The sequence below is a fragment of the Poromitra crassiceps genome (assembly GCF_964638095.1).
Source record: "Poromitra crassiceps genome assembly, chromosome: 10".
NCBI classification, from domain to species: Eukaryota; Metazoa; Chordata; class Actinopteri; order Beryciformes; family Melamphaidae; genus Poromitra; species Poromitra crassiceps.
Window position 1 is genome coordinate 11,351,230 of NC_139631.1, and position 21,944 is coordinate 11,373,173.

The 21,944-nt window shown below is 42.3% G+C and overlaps 1 protein-coding gene across 2 annotated transcripts in view; it reads right to left on the reverse strand.

Moving 5' to 3' along the window:
• Positions 1-3,964: 3,964 nt before the first annotated feature.
• Positions 3,965-21,944, reverse strand: part of egflam (EGF-like, fibronectin type III and laminin G domains) — a gene marked incomplete at both ends in the record, with an annotated part of 39,870 nt that continues 21,890 nt past the window's right edge. For both annotated transcript variants that reach the window (XM_083645187.1, XM_083645186.1), the window contains 18 exons: positions 3,965-4,116; positions 4,225-4,328; positions 4,886-4,969; positions 6,537-6,680; positions 7,095-7,173; positions 7,417-7,440; positions 7,920-8,100; positions 8,810-8,926; positions 9,680-9,791; positions 10,442-10,685; positions 12,166-12,291; positions 14,649-14,838; positions 16,116-16,260; positions 16,968-17,068; positions 17,155-17,255; positions 19,131-19,339; positions 20,980-21,230; positions 21,584-21,696. In XM_083645187.1, coding sequence (XP_083501313.1) covers positions 3,965-4,116; positions 4,225-4,328; positions 4,886-4,969; positions 6,537-6,680; positions 7,095-7,173; positions 7,417-7,440; positions 7,920-8,100; positions 8,810-8,926; positions 9,680-9,791; positions 10,442-10,685; positions 12,166-12,291; positions 14,649-14,838; positions 16,116-16,260; positions 16,968-17,068; positions 17,155-17,255; positions 19,131-19,339; positions 20,980-21,230; positions 21,584-21,696 — 2,477 coding nt within the window. The remainder of the gene's footprint in view (positions 4,117-4,224; positions 4,329-4,885; positions 4,970-6,536; positions 6,681-7,094; positions 7,174-7,416; positions 7,441-7,919; positions 8,101-8,809; positions 8,927-9,679; positions 9,792-10,441; positions 10,686-12,165; positions 12,292-14,648; positions 14,839-16,115; positions 16,261-16,967; positions 17,069-17,154; positions 17,256-19,130; positions 19,340-20,979; positions 21,231-21,583; positions 21,697-21,944) is intronic.

The following is a 21,944-nucleotide window of genomic DNA, read 5'->3' on the forward strand; positions in this document are numbered from 1 at the left end:
GAAGTGACAACCGCAGCCAATTGCAGTGTTTAGTTTGTATAAGTGTGTGTGTGTGTGTGTGTGTGTGTGTGTGTGTGTACAGTATGTGTATCTCCATGTCTGTATGCGGTAATACGTGACAGCAGGACTAGAAGCAGAACAATCAAATTAAATTCAATATGAACTTCCACTGGGCGACATTCAGCCACCAGTTACCGATAAATGTGACAGAATGAGATGCCTCTTGTTTTCTGGATGATTCATTTGGCTTGTTGTTGCCAGTAGTGGGGATTTGTCATCTATAGCCTACAGTATATGCTACAACTACAAGTATTATTGGTTTCACATTGATATCAATAGTATGGTGTCTCTTAACAAAAAAGTGTGACTGATGATCAGTGTTTATATGTGGACGTGAATGAAACACTATGTGAAAACGAATACTGGTGCAGTGTTTTTGAGCCAGGGTTATGTTCGTTGAGTCTAACAGTAGTAATTGTCTAGGCTGGTTAAAACCATCCGGATCCGTGAACTTACATTCTGTTTTTGACCGGCTGGTTTACCAGGCTAATAATTGTCATGGTTGCATGGGAAAAGAAGATTTATCTTATTAAATGGGAGAAATGGTAAGAAGAAGAAGAAGAATTCATGTGACTTATAAAGCGCTTTTCAAAGACCCAAAGACGCTGACAATATGAGTCAACAAAAAACAGATAAGAGGAACAGGAGAAATGAGGGAGAGTAACCAGATAACCAGATAGAGAATAAAAGGGAGGTAGGTAGGGAGACATAGAAGGAGGGGGGAGGGGCCGGTTAGGAGAGGGGGGGGAGAGGAGACAAGGAGCAGGGAGGGAGGGGTGGGAGAGGTGATTATGGGTAGGGGAGGTTGTATGCCTGGGAGAACAGGTAGGTTTTTAGACATGGTGAAAGATGTGTATCAACCCAATTTCCGACCTCACTCCAAAATGTACCACTTAACTTAACTTACAACATGCCCTCTTAGAATTATTTATTTCAGTATCAAAGATTTTGTTTATCATCGTGACTGGACACGATAACTAGAAGAACACAAAGCCATAAGGCCTACTTTAAAAAGGACAGATGTTCATTCCTTTAAGTGTGTGTGCGCACACACACACACACACACACACACACACACACACACACACACACACACACACACACACACACACACACACACACACACACACACACACACACAAACTATGCTGTGTAGTAAAGTGTAAACAATTTAACTTAACTTAAAGGTCGTGTCAAAACTTATTTACTGCAGGAGTCAGGAGGTGGGGTTTTCTTCACTGTGATTATGGATACAATGTGGTTGCGATGGGCCACCCACTCTCAGGCTCGTAAAAATCCTCGTGATAACAGTTACAGTAGTACAGAGCCCCTTGTGTGTTGATGATTTAGTCTGGGACATAACAGAGGCAATGGAACTCACTCACTCCTGATCATTACAGTAATGACACTGCATAGTAGAGTTTCAAAGCACCTCCATCTCACACCCGGGAGGAAAACTGTCTCATCAATCACCATAAAACAACAATGATGCATTCTTTTTCTCCAGCAACTAAAAAAAAGAAATCCCACATATCACAAACAGAGGGTACAGCAGGTAGTGTGTTGCCAGCACAGCACAAAAGCTAACTGCAGCTGCCAAACTATTTCTGGTAAAAAAGTAAAGGGAATTGTTGTTTTTTCCTAATTTCTTTATTTATTTTTTGTCGCTGCCTCATGTCTTGATTCAACACCATCCCCAAAAGAAAATGTAGAGTGACAAACGTCACATACAAAAGAAACATTCCTTGCTCTTCTACCTGTGACAAACGCAGATGTTTACATCCAGACTCTGGTTTCCGACAGCTGTCACAGTGAAGCCATTACAAACACAGTCAGCATTCCTTTGCACTTCAGTTCAAATACAATACTTTTGTTGTAACATTCTTATCAGTTATTTGCAGTCATTTGATTTTGTATGACATGGCAGATTTAATATTTTACCAAGCAGTTTTTCTAACTACTAATCTTAATTAATCTGTATTTTTCTTTGGGGTATAGCTTTACTGGAGTTCCTCATCTTCCAATGGGAAGTAACTTAGCATAGCTTATAATGTAGCTTATAAAAAACCACGCTGTTCTTTCAGTGAAGTATAGCTTGCCCAACACTGGCAATCCCTGCCCAATATTTTGAAACTGAAAATCGAATTCCTCGCCATCTAACAATGTTGCCTCCCAGAATGATGCACTGGATCTACCTCCTTTGCAGTTAAGCAGACAATATATGAAACATTACCAGCTCTTACTTGTGTTAATGACTGGTGGGGGGGAAATGCTCCTTCAGATCAAATGAGTATGTACTATTATGTGGAGAAAATGTTCAGTCTCATTCAGTGGACATTCACAATTCACAGTCACATGGTTTATGTCATAAGATACAGCTCCTGTCATCTGCAATGCTTTGCAAATTAACTGGGTGAAAATACAGGAGGCATGGATACGATCTGATCTTTTTAGCCTCCTACTAAAAGTAACTCAAGATGTAAGTTCATTGAATACATTTAACTTTTAATGCAAATGTTGTATTTTTGAATCAGATCATTATCACTGGAAATGCAATGTTAAAATCAAAATGTTTTCTTTATCCCCAAATACCTCATGGATTCTTCTTCTTGGGACATTGGGAGTACGGTGTCACCTTTTTTGTTTTAAGCAAAACATTTTCACATAAAGAATTAACCACATAAAATAAAATAAAATAAAATAAAATAAAATAAAATAAAATAAAATAAAATAAAATAAAATAAAATAAAATAAAATAAAATAAAATAAAATATGGACAAGATGGAACATTCGCAGAATGTCCCTTTTAGGAGTAAAGCTCTTATTGCAGGAAGCCTGGCCCTGGGAGATAACTAAATTGACCATTTTGTATTTGAATCATTGAAATGATGGCACATGATCTATTTTCATTGGTCCAAAAAGAAAAGCTACAACAAAACGCAACTGGAAAGCTGAGGTATAGGCTACAACAGTGCACTGTGTCAAGTTTATTTTTATTTTTTAACAGGCCGTCATAGACACAATTCCTCCAGTATTTTGGCCGGTTTATAGTGTCAACAAGATTTTCATATGAATAGCATCTGAGCATCTGAGAGACCCAAATGAAGGAGTTATATGGATACTAAAATTCAGGGTAAAAAGAAACAAATATTCTATGCGGTTGATGCCTTCACCCCCAAAACTAGCAACCTTTAAAGAACTGACAGGAATTAGATAAAAAAAGAAGAAGAAAAAGATCACAACACAAACAACAATACAACCACCACAACAAAAACAACAATGGAAATCCTATAGGGCCAAAATCCTCTACAAAGAAGTTTACTGCACCTCTAAATGTTCTAGGTGTGGTTCATGAAAAACTTCTTATGATTGGATCATTTGGTTCTTCCAGCACTCAAATAAGGATTTACAGTAGAAAAAATTAAGATAAGACTGAGATCACCCCATGAAAAAAATGTCCTTTGAAAGGTTTTCAAATACCCTCAAGTTGTTTTTCTCCTTTCACAGAGCACTTGTGATTTGTTATGTCCTTTGGTGAACTTTTGTCATTTTTGCTGTGGCCATGGGTTGAACTTGTTTTCCAGAGCAATGCATGTAGTTGATAAAGGTGTTAAAATAGACAGTGCATTTGACATCTTGGCAGGTTAGAGTTGTTTTGAAAACTCAAGGAGCCACTTCAAGATATTCCAGTGACTCTCAGCAGTGTCGGTCTTTCTCTAAGTTAAGCTGATACTTTGTAACCATTGAATCGATAACGTGTGAACTGGCAAGGTTGTTTTGGTTTAGTTTGTCCTCATTTGGTTCTTGGTAGTTTAGCTTCAAGGTGGTAAATGAGCTGGTGAAGATGTTCACTCCTGTTGGAGATGATGTTGAAAATGGACCATTATCGGTTCCGGTTCAGCTTCTAGTTGGAACAGGTGTTGATGTTCTTGCCGTCAGCAGCGTCCTCCACTAGAGCGAGGTGGTAGTCAGTGGAGAGCGTGAAGTGGGACACACAGCCAACCAAGCCTCCCATGTACTGTCTGTTGGTGTGCAGAGCTATTTCCTTCATGCCACCTTCGCAGGGTGATGAGAGGCAGGATAATGAGACATACAGTAGAAGTCAACAAGTCAACATTATTGTGATATATACATTGTGTGGGGTCATCAGAGGTCATCACCTACCAACATATAACGGCCCGTTGATGTTGAGTTGTCTCATCTTGCCAGATGACCTGCCTGTCTTTGCTCCATAGTCATCCACTGTCAGCTTCCCTGACAGTCCGTCCCTGGAGAGGTGAGGGAGTTTGGTTAGCGGATCCTCAAACTCGGCAATGTACCTTGCATGTTCTTTTTATATGTGCTCATGCATGTTCTTTTTATATGCTATTAATCTGCTTGTGTTTTTCTTCTTTTATATGCTTTTGTCTACTTATGTCTTCTGTACTATTGCATGTGTTTGTTAATGTTTCACATATAACATCAACCTGCCAGGGACTGCAGATGAAAATTAGCCTGTATGGCTAAATCTGGCACATTTACATGATGGACTCACGTGCTCATGTTAATTAATGTGCATTGTCCCTTTTCTTAAATAAATAAATAAACAAACAAACAAACAAACAAACAGGCTGGTTTATAATTCACGTCACGGAAATGTCACGATAGCTTGCTTTCACTTGCTCTATTTTGCATCCCCAACTGAATTACATCCTTGAATGTTAAGAGGAATGCCAAAAGGCCTCTGCTTTATGCTACATGTAGCAGCTGCAAAATCAAAGCAAAACATAGATGTGTTATTTTGCTATCCCTCATGGGAAAATCTACAGTCACTGTTAGTGCTTACCTGACAGCTTTGACTCTGTGCCACTTCCCATCACTAAAGGACCCGTTGACAATGATGTTAGCCATGCCACTGCCCAGGTTGTAACTAGAGCAACATGGAAACGCATATTGATTAGTTGAGTTGAATCTATATTTACAGTAGGTTCACAAACAATCCCACAGACAAATCCTGGTGCTGATGTACAATGCTGCCACAAGTCTGGATCTGCACTTCCATAAATCCAGGTCAGGGTCCAGCCTGAGACTACAGGCTATTTCTGTGCTTTGCTCGATCTCCCTGCCCTCAATTTGCTCCTGTCCAGTTTGAACAAAAATACTCTCTACCTTTCCCCCCTAGATCATATGAGTGCACTTCACCTAGCACAGGGATGGGCCTCCATGTGTCATGGAAGACCAGCAGGTGTTGGACGTGTGGCTGAGAGGGTTCGGCTGCACCACCAGCTTGATCGGCGCTGGTCTGCTGGTTTATGTGTCAATATGGCAGCGCATTCGAGGACAGTGAGAGCATTCACAAAGGCAATGAGTTGCTTTCACATCACTTGATATGTAGCTGCTGTAGGCTGTGAACTGTTTGAATCACATCAGTTGATGTGTAGCTGCTGTAGGCTGTGAACTGTCTGAATCATTTTAACTCTTTCCCTGTTATGACTTATGAGACCCCAACGCTCTTTTACAAAAAGGCATTTTTCTCCTCTTTTTGTCAGAAAACGGCCCTTTTCGATGAAAACGACCAACAGTCAAGTGTTGATAAAAGAAGAACGAATGAAGCTAGAATAAAAGCTTCTCTTCTGTATGAAAATAGAGAGGCTCTTTCTTTTGATATACGTATTCACAATCACTGTTTACACAATCATAGAACAAAATATTGTGTGGGCCTTCAAAGATGAGTGAAAATGATCAAAAACGCTGGCAGTGGCTTAACAGGCTGAGGAAGAGCTATTACTACAGCTGGCTTCTTTTTTTAACACTAGAGATGCAGCCTGCAGTGATTTCAGCAGCAAAAGGAAACAACAGCAGAGAAACCTTTGTTGAGGAGCTTCACATCTTCACAGCAAAACTAACTTCATCAATGTTCAACAAATGATCATCCAAAGCTTTAGAAGTCCTCTGGCTGCAGTAGGCACAGAATTAGTATGTAGCCCACCAACATTTGCACAACAGCACCCTCCCTTTGATTTTATTTATATATAAACATATGCATTTAAGTAGTTTATGTTTCACACACTATTTTAGACTACTGCATGAACTTTTGGATATCATCATCATCATCATCATCATCATCATCATCATCATCATCATCATCATAAAAAAGGAAGTGGGTTATGTCTGTCTGTTTGTTTCTCTGCAATTCTTGTCCCACATTGTGAGATGTATGATGATTTTGGTCAGTAATGATGTCACTGATGATGTCACAATGTCTATGGCATGCGAAGTTGAGCAATTGTGCGCTGATTGATGTCACTCGAGCACTCCCTGGTGTGAACAGTGATGGTCACTCGAGCAAATTGTGATGTCATCAGTGAGTGATACACACACACACACACACACACACACACACACACACACACACACACACACACACACACACACACACACACACACACACACACACACACACACACACACACACACACACACACACACACACACACCTGAAGATTAGTGTGCCATCCCGAAGCCCCATGGACAAGAAATCACTGTTGGGTCTCATTGGACTCTCCCCTCGCCACAGCAGCAGGCCATCCTTGGCTGTGCTCTTAAAACGCATGAAAATGTTGTTCCTGGCCCCAGACACCCTGAGGACACGGAGAAATTCGAACAAATAATGAAAGGAAACGACTTTAGTCTGGTTCAAACCTCAAACCAGCATATTTCTTATAATTTTTTTTGTTGCTGGATAAACTGGGGATAGAGACACTCTTCTTTTCCAACAAAATTATGCAGCAGGAGACTGTGGTGTGCATGTGCGCACGCGCGCGTGTGTGTGTGTGTGTGTGTGTGTGTGTGTGTGTGTGTGTGTGTATGTGTGTGTAGTGCAGTGTGCCTCTGCACATCTATAACAGATGACCTCTTCAGAATTTCTATTCTTAGAAAGTTAAATGTGGTGATGTCATTTGAGTTGAAGGGACCTTTAAATATTCAAAGCATAAACAATATTATCATTGTTATTGTTATTATTAATTTTGTCTCAAAAGTATGTGCAGACCGACCTTTTCAGTATATCTCTGTTGTCGTAGGTCAGGTAGCTTCGGCCAATGAACTGTGGAATCTCAATGGCCTCAGTCACAGCTGTTTTGGAGAAAGAATTGCACTTGCTTATTATCATCACAAGGTGGCAGCATGAGCACATGTCCATCAGCTCATACTAAATTTACAGTGAAGCATTACCAAAAAGATATGAGGGTAAAACAAAAAATATTATAATAATGATGACGTTTATTAAGGATTTGTTGTTTTAAAGTTTGTTAATTTCTTAAATTCAGTAATTTATTTCAGTCATTCCTTTTTAATTCATACTAAAAGAAAACTTACTGTTCAAACAGTAATTTCCACATTCTGTTCAGCGAAAGCATACAAAAGGCAAAAACAACAGAGAAGGCACAGATAGGCTTTAGGGATTAAGTTGTTCAATAGATTACATTACATTGAATTACATGACAATGGACAAAACACAATATTTAATCCCTGAGAGCAGGAGAACAGTTTAGAAGGGAGAAAGATCTGGCTTCATGGTGACAAATATTAGATACTAACCAAATAAATCACACACTGCTTGGGGGGAATCTTGCGATCAATTTTCTAAGTCTGATCTAAGTTTTGCCGGGATAATATTTCGAAGTTATTTCTTTCTTTCTTTTCATCTGTGAAACAGGTGGAAAAATGGCAAGCATCACCTTTTCATTATGGGTCTTTCTTGGGTTCTGTGTCAAAAACTGTTCAATGTATTTGGCAAAGAAACCCAACTTATAGATCAATGTACCAAAACGAATGTCAATAAGGTGTAAAAATAAGACATTGAAGCACATGCGACTGACCTTTCTGGCAGTGCCTGCCGTCATACCCTAGGGGGCAGTCACACTCATATTCATCCCATTTTGGCCTGCAGGTCCCTCCGTTGGCACAGGGGTTCTCCACACATGGGTGTGGAGCGTTCGCTATGTTAACCCCACCAGCAGAACCAGCTGCTATTGGGATGGTGCGGTCATTGAGTACAAGCTGGGCAGGTGAAACGATGTGAAAAGAGAGAGGATAAGAGACAGAGAGAGAGAGAGAGAGAGATGGTGGAGGTGGGAGAGAGAAACACAGAGCCAGAGAGAGAGAGGAGGAAGGACAAGCATGAAAAGGTGTACAAAATTAAATGTGAAACTTTCATATCTTATCAACAACAAGTTTATTGTTGTGCGATGGCAAGATCCTCCTCTTTAGAACAGGCCTTTAAATTGTTTCTGCCTGGGTGGCAAATTTAAGAAATTCAGTTAATATTGCCCTGACACCAAGGCTTGTGTAAACATACAGTGGGCTCCAATTGAAAGTTGGTGCATGTACATGTATTCATATTCTTCTCATGATGTCACACGTATTTCCTACCAATATGGCACCTAAAATACACACAGCTCATTGGCTGTGGCTGGCTGTCACTTGATTGTAGCCTAATCACCTGTACATGTTTTACTATCACCTGTTATTTTCCTACCAAGATGGCCGCATGGAGACAAGATCTTCATATACTGACTTGTGAACTAAAGAATGTAGTTTTGTTGTCTACTCATCACCAGTGTAATGGATTTGAAATGATATAAAGAAAGAATAGTCATGATATTGGCTTCCATGTTAAACCACGTTAGAATAATGACATCAATTAAAATGACTAAATCGGTATCCCAAGACACACTGTCCATGTATCAGTATACAGGTATGATCATACCTTTTGGATTGTTCCAGTGAAGGGCTGTAGGACACCTGCAGTCGTCTTGGTTTGATCATATGCTGGTACTCCACCGACATAGAGAGGAGAACTGCATTTAATCTGAGTGAACGCTCCCTTAAGAGAGAATATGACAGAGGGATATAGATGAACTATGTCAAACCTTCAGAAATGTATATGAATGAAAGGAGGCATACCATATACAGTAAAAGCACACTAGCATTTAAAGTGGCTATTTGGTTTGCTTATCAAAGACTTTGTGATCTGCTGGTCCATTTGCATAGAGTAGTTGTATGTCCCTTCAGGGTTGATGCCTTCCATTTTCTCTTTGTATGAGAGTGTCACATCAAGCATGCTGGAAATGTGTCAGTTTAATTTTGCCTTGCTTAGGGATTAATCTGTCACCAGGACGCACTTATTTGAATAAAATGTATTTTTTATTGATTCGCACTGCTCACTTTTCCCCTAGACAGTGTGTATTCGGGGAATAACAATGCAAAGTACTTTTGAAAGTAGAAATTTTGCTTGATGGATCGTATGCAGGTTGAACCTACAGTACTGTAAGAATTGGGAAAAGGTCTTAAGTCATGGGGCCTATGGGATATAATATGCATGTTTGTCAGTAACCAAGGAGACATTAAACTTCCTTCCAGATGTTGGTATGTAGAGCTTGACATGACATTCTCTTCCATACAATTAGATTAATATATAACGGTCCCTTTGCTTGTCCTACTTGGGAAATAAGCATGCAAGATACAATCTAGAAATCCACATAATATGAACTATTCGTGTTAGGTATTAGGCCTTTAAACATCACATACACTAAAAGCAGAGAGAAACGCACTGAACAAGTGGCAGAAATTGAAATACCTCTGCAATTGCTTCCATCGGCCTCTGGTTGTCCACCTGCAGGATGCCGCTCTTTGCTGTGCGAGAAACCCTCAGCTCATGCCATGTGTCCATACTGATCTGCTCCTCGCTCCTTCAGCACAAATCATCACATATATACAGGGCATCTACGGTAGTCAGAAACTAGAGAAAAATAGACTATAGAAATGGGCTATTTCATGACGAGAACAAAGAACATGACAATTTTGAGGTAATTAGGGCCGACTAAATGGGCAAAAATGGCTAATTAGTGGCCAAAATGCCTCAACACAGGTTCAGCACCATGGAGAGCTCCAGCGTGGAGCAGCACACAGGTGAGCGGAGTTTAAAGCAGCCAGTGAAGTCTGGAGCAGCACACAGGTGAGCAGAGTTTGAATCAGCCAGTGAAGTCTGGAGCAGCACACAGGTGAGCAGAGTTTGAATCAGCCAGTGAAGTCTGGAGCAGCACACAGGTGAGCAGAGTTTGAATCAGCCAGTGAAGTGGACCATGAAAACCCTCCGGGGAGAGAGAGGAGAGGCCACATGCCAACTCTGTGAGCAAGGAGGCCTGACTAAATGGCCAGTCGCACAGGGACGTGTATTCCGCTCGTATTTCACAGTTTGCGGTGGTCGTCTTTGGATTGTTTTAACCCGTAGACTGTAAAACGAAGCCAGAGTAGCGTGATAGCAAATCAGATCAACATATTCCGAGCACGCCATAACATCACTGACACAGAACAGAATGAGCATCTGTCCCTCCGGTACCTTATCACAGCGCCTCCAGAGCCACAGTCGAATCTGAACTCCACATATCTGTCCACCAGGCTGATGGCCAGGAAGTCCCCGCTGCCCGCGTCATCGCTGTACAGCAGCGTGCCGTCGGGCGCCGCCGGCCGGAACGTCAGCTCGAACTCCATGAAGGACAGATAACTCTGCGAGGACTGAGGCCACGGGACCGCGGCGTAGGAGAACGCCGTCGCATTGAAGAGGGGCAGCGACAGCGAGAAACCTGAGGCGTAGTGGAGACGTGATTGGGAGAAAGATGACATGAGACGTGAGGGCACTTCCACTTTGTTTTGCAACCAGTGCCAGAACAACATCACACATCACACCAGACAGATGAGATCACAAGACACCAAAAACAACCAAAAACAATATTGCACTAAAAAATAGACAAGATCCATATTTCTCACCCTGCCTCCTGCCTGTTACTGTATGTGTGCATCATGTATGTGTGTGTACCTAGGTATGAAAAGACCTAATGTGAGTCCCAATGTTGCTTTAGAGTCCATCGTGAGTAGGAAGCAAATGAGTTTTACACTTCAGTCGTCTCTATACCGCTTCCCCATAAGAGCTGGTATTCGTCATGTACATAGGAAGTGGGACGGGCCCAGAAATATGTCGTCTGTCAGTCTTAGAAATAAAGAGCACAGGAAGGATATTAGGACAGGGGAAGGGGCACTCAATCCCTTTTCCTCCATAAGAACTAATAATCGACTAACAATCCTCATTTCAAAAAATTTCTCCTCGTTTTGCACTCTACACTTAGGCCCTTAAACTGTCCATTAGCTACTTTAGTTCATCTAACTACAACAAAGGCTTTGCCACAATGTAGGACAGGCTGGACAGCCATTATGTTGGCTGAAAGGCCAAGGAGATTTTACTTACTGCCTTCACAGAGTGCACCTGCGAAACTCCAGACGTGTGTGTGTGTGTGTGTGTGTGTGTGTGTGTGTGTGTGTGTGTGTGTGTGTGTGTGTGTGTGTGTGTGTGTGTGTGTGTGTGTGTGTGTGTGTGTGTGTGTGTGTGTGTGTGTGTGTGAGAATAGAGACCCTTTTCATTGGCACCATTTTGTGTTGAAAAGGCAGGGTACACACAGGTGCAAACAAAACACTGAGGGTTTCGAACTTCCATGATTGGAAGTTGGAAACCCGTATTACTATTTTGCTTGCACCTGTGTGTTTACCCTGCCTTTTTGACACAAAATGACCCACGTGAAAAAGTTCGATTAGGCCCATTGTAGGTTAATTACTTTTGCAGTGAATTGTATGTGAGGGGGGAAATATACTGAGGAAAAAACTCTTTCTGAGATTAAAATCAGAAACTTTAGAGAGTAAAAAAAAAACTTTCTTTGCCTAGCTCGCTTCATGTTGTATTTACTCCTATTTTTATTTTGCTTGTGTGTTTATTGTTGGTATTTGTTTTTAATGGATAACTTAAATTCTGACCAAGAGACAACAGTTGAAAATGAGCCGTTTGGCTAACACTGGCATGTTTACAGTGATGTTGATTTTAATGTGCACTGTCCCTCAAATAAATAAATAAATAAATAAATAAATAAATAAATAAATAAATAAATAAATACAATTTGAATATCCAGCAATTCTGTTTTTTCTCTCACACAAATTTTGGACTTTCTTTGGCAAATTACGGAATTTTATTTTCAGAAGAAAAAGGAAAAGAGAGAGAGAGCACAAGCAGCAACTCACTCTCTTCGCAGAGCGCCCCCTGGAAGCCGAGCGGACACAGGCAGATGTAGCCGTCGGCGCGGTTAGCGAAGCAGGTCCCTCCGTTGGCACAGCTGACCAGGTCACACACATTATCACTGCACTCTCCTGGCACACAGCAGATTAGGACACACACATAAGAGACAGACCAAGCATACGTACATTTGTGCGAGATACAGATGGGGGAAAAAGCAAAGTTTCAATGTTTGTTTTTATCACGTTTTTCAGACTCCCCCCCTTCTCCCCAATTGTACTTGGCCAATTCCCCCTGCTGTTCCGGTCCTTGCTCCACCCCCTCTGTCGATCTGGGGAGAGTTGTAGACTAGCACCTGCTTCCTCTGATACATGTGCAGTCGCCAGCCGCTTCTTTTCACCTGACAGCGAGGAGTTTCACCGGCAGGACGAAGTAGCGCGTGGGAAGATCACGCTATTCCCCCTCAATTCCCCTCCCCCCCAAACAGGCGCCCCGACCGACCAGAGGAGGCGCACTCGTGCAGCGAACAGGACATCATACCCTTAATCCGGCTTCCCGCCCACAGACACGGCCAATTGTGCCTGTATGGACGCCGGACAAAGCCGGAGGTAACACGGGGGTCCAAGCTTCTGACCCTTGTGTTGGTAGGCAGGCAGGGAATCTACCGCCCCCAGAGTTTCAATGGTTGTATTACTTCAAAGATGTGCACATGCTCCATAGAGACAGAGAAGAAATTGAGGAGCATGAACCGTGAAATGATTCAAAAGGCTGATGTCTGTTTTGAATAATAAGTTGCGTCTCATCTCAAGGTTATTTTTCCATTTTTGAGCCAGCCTGAATTTATTTTAATAACATGGTAACACTGAAGAACCCTGGTAAGACAAATACATACGCATCCACCCACAGACGCACGCACGCACACACACACACACACACACACACACACACACACACACACACACACACACACACACACACACACACACACACACACACACACACACACACACACAGTGATATAAACAGACATACATACATAATTTGTAAAGATTGTAAGCTCTCACGATAGTGTTTTGTTAGACTCAACCCTCAGTCTTAAACGTCTGGAAACCGAGACTAGTGTTTTGTAGGCTACTGTGGAATATAATCTAAGAATATTCACACTATATACTTGACTTTTATCCTTTGAGTCAATAGTAGGCTACTTTGTGAAATCTATGTTCAATTTCAAGCACTTGCTATTGCAGCAGAATTGAGATGGTAGCTTATAATAAAAAAAAAAGAACCCATAATTTGTCATACGTATGCCTGCTTGCTGCTGCATGACCAGAGTTTATGATTTGGCATTTAAATCTGCTCAAATCAATTTTTCTGTGATTGTGATTCAAATTTTAGAGGGTAATAAGTGACATGGTCTTTTTTACACAAGATGATGGTCACTTATTTTTCCACATAACCCTACCAGATACACACATGTTTTTGAGTGCGATGACAGCAAAGAGGCACCCATCGTGCAGGGTGCCTGCCTGGATGGGGTGCAACGCTACGCTTCTGTACTGCTGACTAGGCTTGTTTTATTTGTTTGTATTCCATAAAGAGATAGAGCTTTAGCTGGCTGTCAAAAGCTCTAAAGCAACTCCTCTGTCAGAGGGCATTACTGCTGGCTGGGCATATTGAACTGCAGAGCAGAGACACATCCATTCATCAATACTCTGTCTGGCTGCTGACCCACTGGCCTGTACAGCAACCCTGCGTGCCAGAGACAGCTGCACATAGGGTGGGTTCAATTTACTGTCAATTTAATTCAAAGACAGTTCAAATGATCACATTTTATCCATCAAACTGATTATAAAAGTGTTACCCCTCTCAAACAGAAGTACATTTCATTCTCAACACCCGGGACAGTTCAATTAATTACCAAAGCGGGTTCTCCTAAAATATATATTTATTTTTAGGACGAATGCATTGTCCTAGTCATTAATAAAGACTAAATGCTCCCATTATCATATCAATAGCAGTTTTCACGTGCATTTGATATAGATTGAATTGACAGTAGCCCCAGGCTGTACAGTGAGAGAACACTGTGCCATCCAAATTCAAATGAATTATTTATGTCAGAAGCCTAAAAAATGTAGTTCTCCACATCACCCACAAGAGAGACCTGTTCAATTCTCTCAGATGAATTCTCCTCCATCTGAACTATCTCTGTAAGCCGCTGGCCAGCAGACCCGGCTTGTACAGCTGGAACACCGATGCAGTCTCATGACTCCAGGGGCTTGTTAATGCTTGTAGCTGTAGTGTGTGCATCTACGGTATCTGCACGCATGCACGCACGCACGCACACACACACACACACACACACACACACACACACACACACACACACACACACACACACACACACACACACACACACACACACACACACACACACACACACACACACACACACACACACACACACACACACACACACACACAGCTCCCTCACCTATATCGGCCCCACTCAGCGCTCTGCCCAGAGGCCACAGTCTGATGTCTGTGGCCTTGTTGTTGATGCTCAGACTCTGCAGGCATCCTGTGAAGCCGCGCTTCGCCCCTGTCGCCCTGACCAGCCAGTAGGCGTTGGGGGATCCGCCCACATACAGCGGCGAGCGGAAGGTGATCTTGGTGTACTGGCCCTGCAAGAGCGAGGGTGAAGAGAATCAGATCTGTTGCACCCTTCACCAAAAACATTCTTCTATCATTTGATTCTAAAGGAGATCCCATTCCTGAACGGACAACATTTCAAATGAACTACAAACTATATTGTTTGTGATGGACAAAGCATCCTGTGTTATTAAAACAGACAGTTACACGTTTGCAACGCGAGAGGTGAAACTCCATTAGATTCTTCATGATGGTTCCTTAGACCCTGCTGTCTCGGTTGTTGTTGCTCCACCCCCTCTGTTGATCTGGGGAGATTTGTAGACTAGCACATGCTTCCTCTGATACATGTGCAATCACCAGCCGCTTCTTTTAATCTGACAGCGAGGAGTTTCACCTTGCACCACATAGCACGTGGGAGGATCACGCTATTCCCTCACCCAAACAGGTGCCCCAACTGACCAGAGGAGGCGCTAGTGCAGCAAACAGGACACATACCCTAATCCGGCTTCTCACCCACAGACATGGCCAAATGTAGGCTACCTGTATGCACTACCCCAATGCCTGATTTCTAAATAAATACTGTAATTAAAATATCTATAATATCTCCTTAAATGTGTATATATACTGTAAGGCTACATAAATAGTGTGTACTGTGTACTTTCACTAGGCGAATCTATCCACAACAAGACTCAATTATTTCCATAATGTATAGAATGTTAACAAGAATTGGACCAAAACCTATTCAAATAAAATGCTGATTGATTCAAAGAGTCCTGAGTCTTTGAATAAATCAGCATGTATGTTTCATTATTTGCAGCTGAAGTGTTTTTCTGTGCCCAGCAAAAGCACACAAAAAATAAATAAAAAGCAACTTCCATGCAGATTTGCTTGTGCATTGGTTGATATATTACGAGGCCCTTCATCTGTATGGACTGCATGTTGCTGTTACCTGTGAGCGTCCAGATATGGGGGTGTCGTTGTCCATGTATGGACTGTATGTTGCTGTTACCTGTGAGCGTCCAGATATGGGGGTGTCGTTGTCCATGTATGGACTGTATGTTGCTGTTACCTGTGAGCATCCAGATATGGTCGTGTCATTGTCCATGTATGGACTGCATGTTGCTGTTACCTGTGAGCGTCCAGATATGGGCGTGTCGTTGTCCATGTATGGACTGTATGTTGCTGTTACCTGTGAGCGTCCAGATATGGGCGTGTCGTTGTCCATGTATGGACTGTATGTTGCTGTTACCTGTGAGCGTCCAGATATGGGCGTGTCGTTGTCCATGTATGGACTGTATGTCGCTGTTACCTGTGAGCGTCCAGATATGGGCGTGTCGTTGTCCATGCGGAGCCACCCGCTCATGCCGTCTCTGAAGATGGTCACTGTGTGCCACTGGCCAATCACAACGGCACTCTCACTGACCATCTGAGCTGCTCCAGTGCCACAGTTAAACCTGACGGAGAACACAACAGACACACACACACAATTTAATATGTAAAATACTGTCTAGAAATAAAATGGCTCTAACGGTATGAATGTGCCCTAAAAGGTTCAGACTGCTGCTAACATGGTGTTACTGTGCACACATTTGTGTAAAAGCATCTATCCTCTTTTTTTTAAATCAGAAAAGTGTTGTGATAGTGTTTTTTCTGAGGGGGTATAAAGGTAAATACAAATTGTTTTTCCTCAGACTTAACATTAGAAAAGTTGTACTTTCCCCTGGCCGGTATTCATAAGTGGGTGCTGAAGTGAGGCCAATATACTTGTTTGTGTAGGATTTCGTTAAATAAAATCATAAGCTAAAGTTAACATTATAAGAACCATTTATGTTTTGTTTATCCTCTTCTCAACTACTTTCTATCAGCACTTCTGAAAAATAGTTTACAATGGAAACTCCCACCTTTATTATTCCCAATAAAAGCTAGAACTGCCCCACTCCCTTTTTTTAATAATCAAAACCATTGAACAATTGACTGACAGTTTATGACAGATAACATTAGTTTTGATGTATTTATTATGTTTTGGTTATGGTCAGATATCAGTGTTGCATGGTGTAACGCCTATCAACAAAACCTTCACGACCCTACAGAGTCTAAAGTGATACACACTGGATTGGGGCTGCTTCAACATAGTAGAAGTGTGAGTGAGTGTTGTACTGACCTGTAGTGCAGCTTTCCGCGCACCAGGGCCAAAGAGGTAAAGTCTCCACGGCCGTGTTCGTTCTCCCCACAGTACAGCAGCAAGCCGTCCTCAGAGTCTGACTGCACCAGAGAGAGAACTACTTCAGAGGCTGTTTCAACCTTTTGAGAAAGAAAAGTTTGGGTGGAGAAACTACACGGTGCCTTACCTTGAACTCGATAGTGACCTGAAAGGTCTGGTAAGAGTTCTTCAGGGGTTCAAAGGTCATGTGCGAGTAGCCAAAGAACCTGGGAAAGTTCACCAGTACCGCTGGAGAACACAGAGGATGAAGTAATGACAAATCATTTGAAAATAGGAAGATACATTAATTTATTCAACAACACAATCTCACACAATCTTAAGATGGATATATGCAAATGTTCGAGGAGAGTAACATCACTGTGTGTGTGTGTGTGTGTGTGTGTGTGTGTGTGTGTGTGTGTGTGTGTGTGTGTGTGTGTGTGTGTGTGTGTGTGTGTGCGTGCGTGCGTGCGTGCGTGTGTGTGTGTGTGTGTGTTTGTGTGTGTCACACCTGCTGGCTGCTGTGGGAAGTGCCATGTCTGTGTGTGTAGGTTGTAATAAGAAGCCAATAGAACAAAGGGTGAGGATGCAGTTCTAAACACCATCAAAGGTCCCAAATCTGGATCAACCCGGTTTCTACCCTCCACTAGTGATACTGCAGCAACTGCAACCTATTCTTCTCAAGTGTTGCGTAAGAATCCAATATGTATATTGCACTGTAACACACAACTCATGTCTCTAAAACAAACACTTTGTCACATTCTTCTCTCTGAAGCCTGAAAATGGAAACACAATTTGAATTTCCCAAATAATAGCATTCTAGAGAGGGCAATAGAGCAGCACCAATTACTGTGTGTGTGTGTGTGTGTGTGTGTGTGTGTGTGTGTGTGTGTGTGTGTGTGTGTGTGTGTGTGTGTGTGTGTGTGTGTGTGTGTGTGTGTGTGTGTGTGTTTGTGTGTGTGTGTGTGTGTGTGTGTGTGTGTGTGTGTGTGTGTGTGTAATAGGGCTCTGCATGTGATATATGTTGTGATGCCCCAGCACTCTCCTCTCTGCTTGCTGGTGGTTGGGGTCGTTAAGGCTGATTGGGTGCACCTGGGCCGGGTGTACTCAGAACAGTCTCTCTCCCTCCTCACCTATGCACCTTTTGTTCTGCTCTTTTGTTGAAGGTAGTTTGTGTTCTTATTTTCCCTTAGTTTTACTTCATACATTATTATTATTATTTTATATATTATATATATATAATATATTATTGTTTTTTACATTATAGAAAAACAGTGACACTATGTAAACATTAACAAACTGGCATTTAAAGGGTTACAATTCTGAAAATGATCCAAAACTTGGTATCTATGATGAGGACTTTAGTTGTTGAAATGATCTAGCAGTTCATTTTAGATCTAGCAGTTCATCCTTAGGGGACAAAAATGTCCACCTGGTGTACAGGTGTGTGTTGAATGATGGGGGGACACAAAAGTTAACGACCCCAACCACCAGCAAGCAGAGCAGGAGAGTGCTAGGTCGTCACAATGTATATTTTCTCTATTCCTACTATATAGTGCGAAGCAGATGCCTCCTCACTGTCTATGCTGGAGTTAATGTGTTCTTGTGTGTCTGTGTGTACCTAAGCACACATCTGTGTCTGTCTCACCCTCTGAACAGGTGTCCCCTCTTCTGTGTGTCTGTGTGTACCTAAGCACACATCTGTGTCTGTCTCACCCTCTGAGCAGGTGTCCCCTCTTCTGTGTGTCTGTGTGTACCTAAGCACACATCTGTGTCTGTCTCACCCTCTGAGCAGGTGTCCCCTCTTCTGTGTGTCTGTGTGTACCTAAGCACACATCTGTGTCTGTCTCACCCTCTGAGCAGGTGTCCCCTCTTCTGTGTGTCTGTGTGTACCTAAGCACACATCTGTGCCTGTCTCACCCTCTGAGCAGGTGTCCCCTCTTCTGTGTGTCTGTGTGTACCTAAGCACACATCTGTGTCTGTCTCACCCTCTGAGCAGGTGTCCCCTCTTCTGTGTGTCTGTGTGTACCTAAGCACACATCTGTGTCTGTCTCACCCTCTGAGCAGGTGTCCCCTCTTCTGTGTGTCTGTGTGTACCTAAGCACACATCTGTGTCTGTCTCACCCTCTGAGCAGGTGTCCCCTCTTCGGCCCAGGTTGCAGTGGCAGCGCGAGCCTCCGCTGTCGTAGTCAGTGAGACAGAAGCTGTCGGGGGGGCAGACGGTGTCGTCGCAGGTCAGCTCGTACACACGCGGCACCTCACCCTTCCAGGGGGACATGGTGGGGGTGGTGGTGGTGGTGGTGGGAGCGGGGGTGGTGGTGGGCAAATTGGTGCTAGGGATGGAGGAGGAGGGTTATTGTAAAAGGGCAACTTTTCAAGTCAAATAGGCCCTTTTCACGGGGGCCATTTTGTGTCAAAAAGTAAAATGCCCCCCGTGAAAAGGGTCTATCGTGGCTTTAACGGCACTGACTTTTGATATTTTACAATGTATTATTAGTGGTTTGGCTAATAACAATTTGGCAACTGCAAATGCAATGCTGCCTTGCATCTGTTGCATCAGTTGTATCCACAGTAGCACTGCAACTAACGATTATTTTCAATATCAAGTAATAGTTTTTTTTAAATGAATCATTCTACTATAAAATAATGACAAATGCCTATCACAAGTTCCCAGAGCCCAAACAGTCTTAAAATTGCTTACTTAGTGTGACCAGCAGCTAAAAAAAACAAAACAGAAGTAGGCTATTCATAATGATATGAAACAGAGCAACACAGCAAATCTTTGCATTTGTGAAGCTGTATCCAGGTCAGGAAATGTTTGGTATTTCTACTTGATAAATGACTAAAATGATTCAGAATTGATTATCAAAATGATAATAAATTAATTTTCAGCACTATCGTTCGGATCCTTGGGTGATTAGACCCAAAGCTATCAGGCTGGTTTAAAGTGGAAAGCAATGTACAAGCCAGTGTGTACAGTAACAGCCTACTTTATATTCCTGTCTGTCAAATTAAGGTGACATTTTCCATTTTAAATTGCCCCTTTTCCTCTGTATTTTAGTGGTAGAATTTCACTGTAAAAAGCAAAATGTTCACCCATTATGTAATAAAATGGCAGTAAGGCCAGCCTACAGTTAATGACATAGCCACATGAAAGACAGCTCAAATTGAAGTGACATTTCGCTACTTCAAGCACCTATAAATAAGATGATTACCGGTAAATGGCAGCGTGTGGAGAAGGCAAATGGGAGATAGCTTTTAGGGACAGCACAGTACTGAGAGACATAGCAGAGTGGCAAGTAGAGGTGGAGCAATGCCGCTCCAAAAGCTATTTGGATTTGCTCCTGCAGGCTTCATTTGGTGAAACGAAAACTAAAACTAAAACTTATATTTGAGATTCATGCATTTACAGTGCACTCCTCTTTAAAGGCCCCATGTTCTACACTTTCCAGTGTTTTGTCTGCAGGTCCTTTCAAAGCTGTTTGTGTGACGCCATGTACGCGCAACTTTGTTGAACTTTCATTTCTTACAAAATATTATAACGAGCAAACCCTTGTGACGCCACAAAGATACGGAAGTCCAAACGGCTCGTTAAGAGGCTTGGGGCCAAGTCTTGCGCCCAAGTGCAAGGGCAAGCGTGATCTTTGCTAGTTTCTAGCACGCAGAATCAAAATGTTTCACTGAAACACATCCTTTGATGTACTGACCCAATGGTAATTAAAAGGGGGGGGGGGGGGGGGGGTTCTGAGTGCTAGAAAGGTTGCCCTTGCACTTGGGTGCAAGATACAGTATGGCCCTTGGTTTTCTAATGTGGATTGTGTGGATTTAGTTGGCAACTGTGCATTTTGATACTTCCATGATAGCACATCAAACTCCTTTGTAATCAAACATCACCTCAAACATCACCTTTTTCATTCTAAAAGCGGGGTTTCACTAACCTGTAAAACAATGTTGCAGGCAGAGTGTGTCTTACCTGGTGGTGGTGGTGGGTGTGGTAGTTGTTTTGGTGCCCAGGACAGTGGTCTGCTCTGGGGTGGTTGAGAAGAGCAGATCTATGAAGTCTGGGAGGATGGAAGAGGAGGTGGAGGAAGCTGGAGCGGCAGTGGTGTTGGGAGGAGTGACGGTGTTCATGCGGTAAATGACATTACGACCGGACGGCGGACTGGAGCGGGAACGGAGCTGAGACTTCCCGTTCTCTTCATTGATGCCTGGGAACGGCTTCAACTAGGAAGAAGAAGAAGCAGAGAGGAAAGGAAGGAGATAAAAACACAGATTAAGAAAGTAAGGAGATAGAAAAAAAGACATGAGAAATTATGTAGTGCAGTGTTTTCTGTCCTTATGTTACTATTCGTGTTTGTGTTTTGTTCAAAATTCTAGTTTGAATAATAAGTTAGGCCTGCAGTGTAACTCGCATTCGTGATCAGATCACATCGATTTGATTTCCACTAAGATGCCCATGCGTTCATGAGGTAATTATTAAATCTATCCAGTATCCATCTATTTGTTTGATTACATTTTCCAGGCAGGCTGCTGATGAAGTGACGAAACTTAAAATATTTGCATGATTGATAACCCACCTCTTCAATAAAGATATCGTAGTCTGAGTCGTCAACATCAAAGCTGTCCTCATCTTTGATCCTTGAATCTGTGTAACGCTGCCCGTAATCGCCGCTGACAACATCTGACGTACCTGTTGAGAAATAATGTCCACCATGATCATTGAAGTTAAGCATTTATTTTGTTCATGAAATTTAGATTCATGTAATATGGAGTGGATCACAAAGATGATTTCAACGGGTAAAATGACAATAGATTATGAGTTAATTCGTAAAAAAACAAAGAGTTTTGGTTACAGTGAATGGTCAATGGCTGAATGGTCAAACACAGATCCACAGTTGGTTGAATTAGTAGAAAACAGGAAAGAATGCATGTGGCACT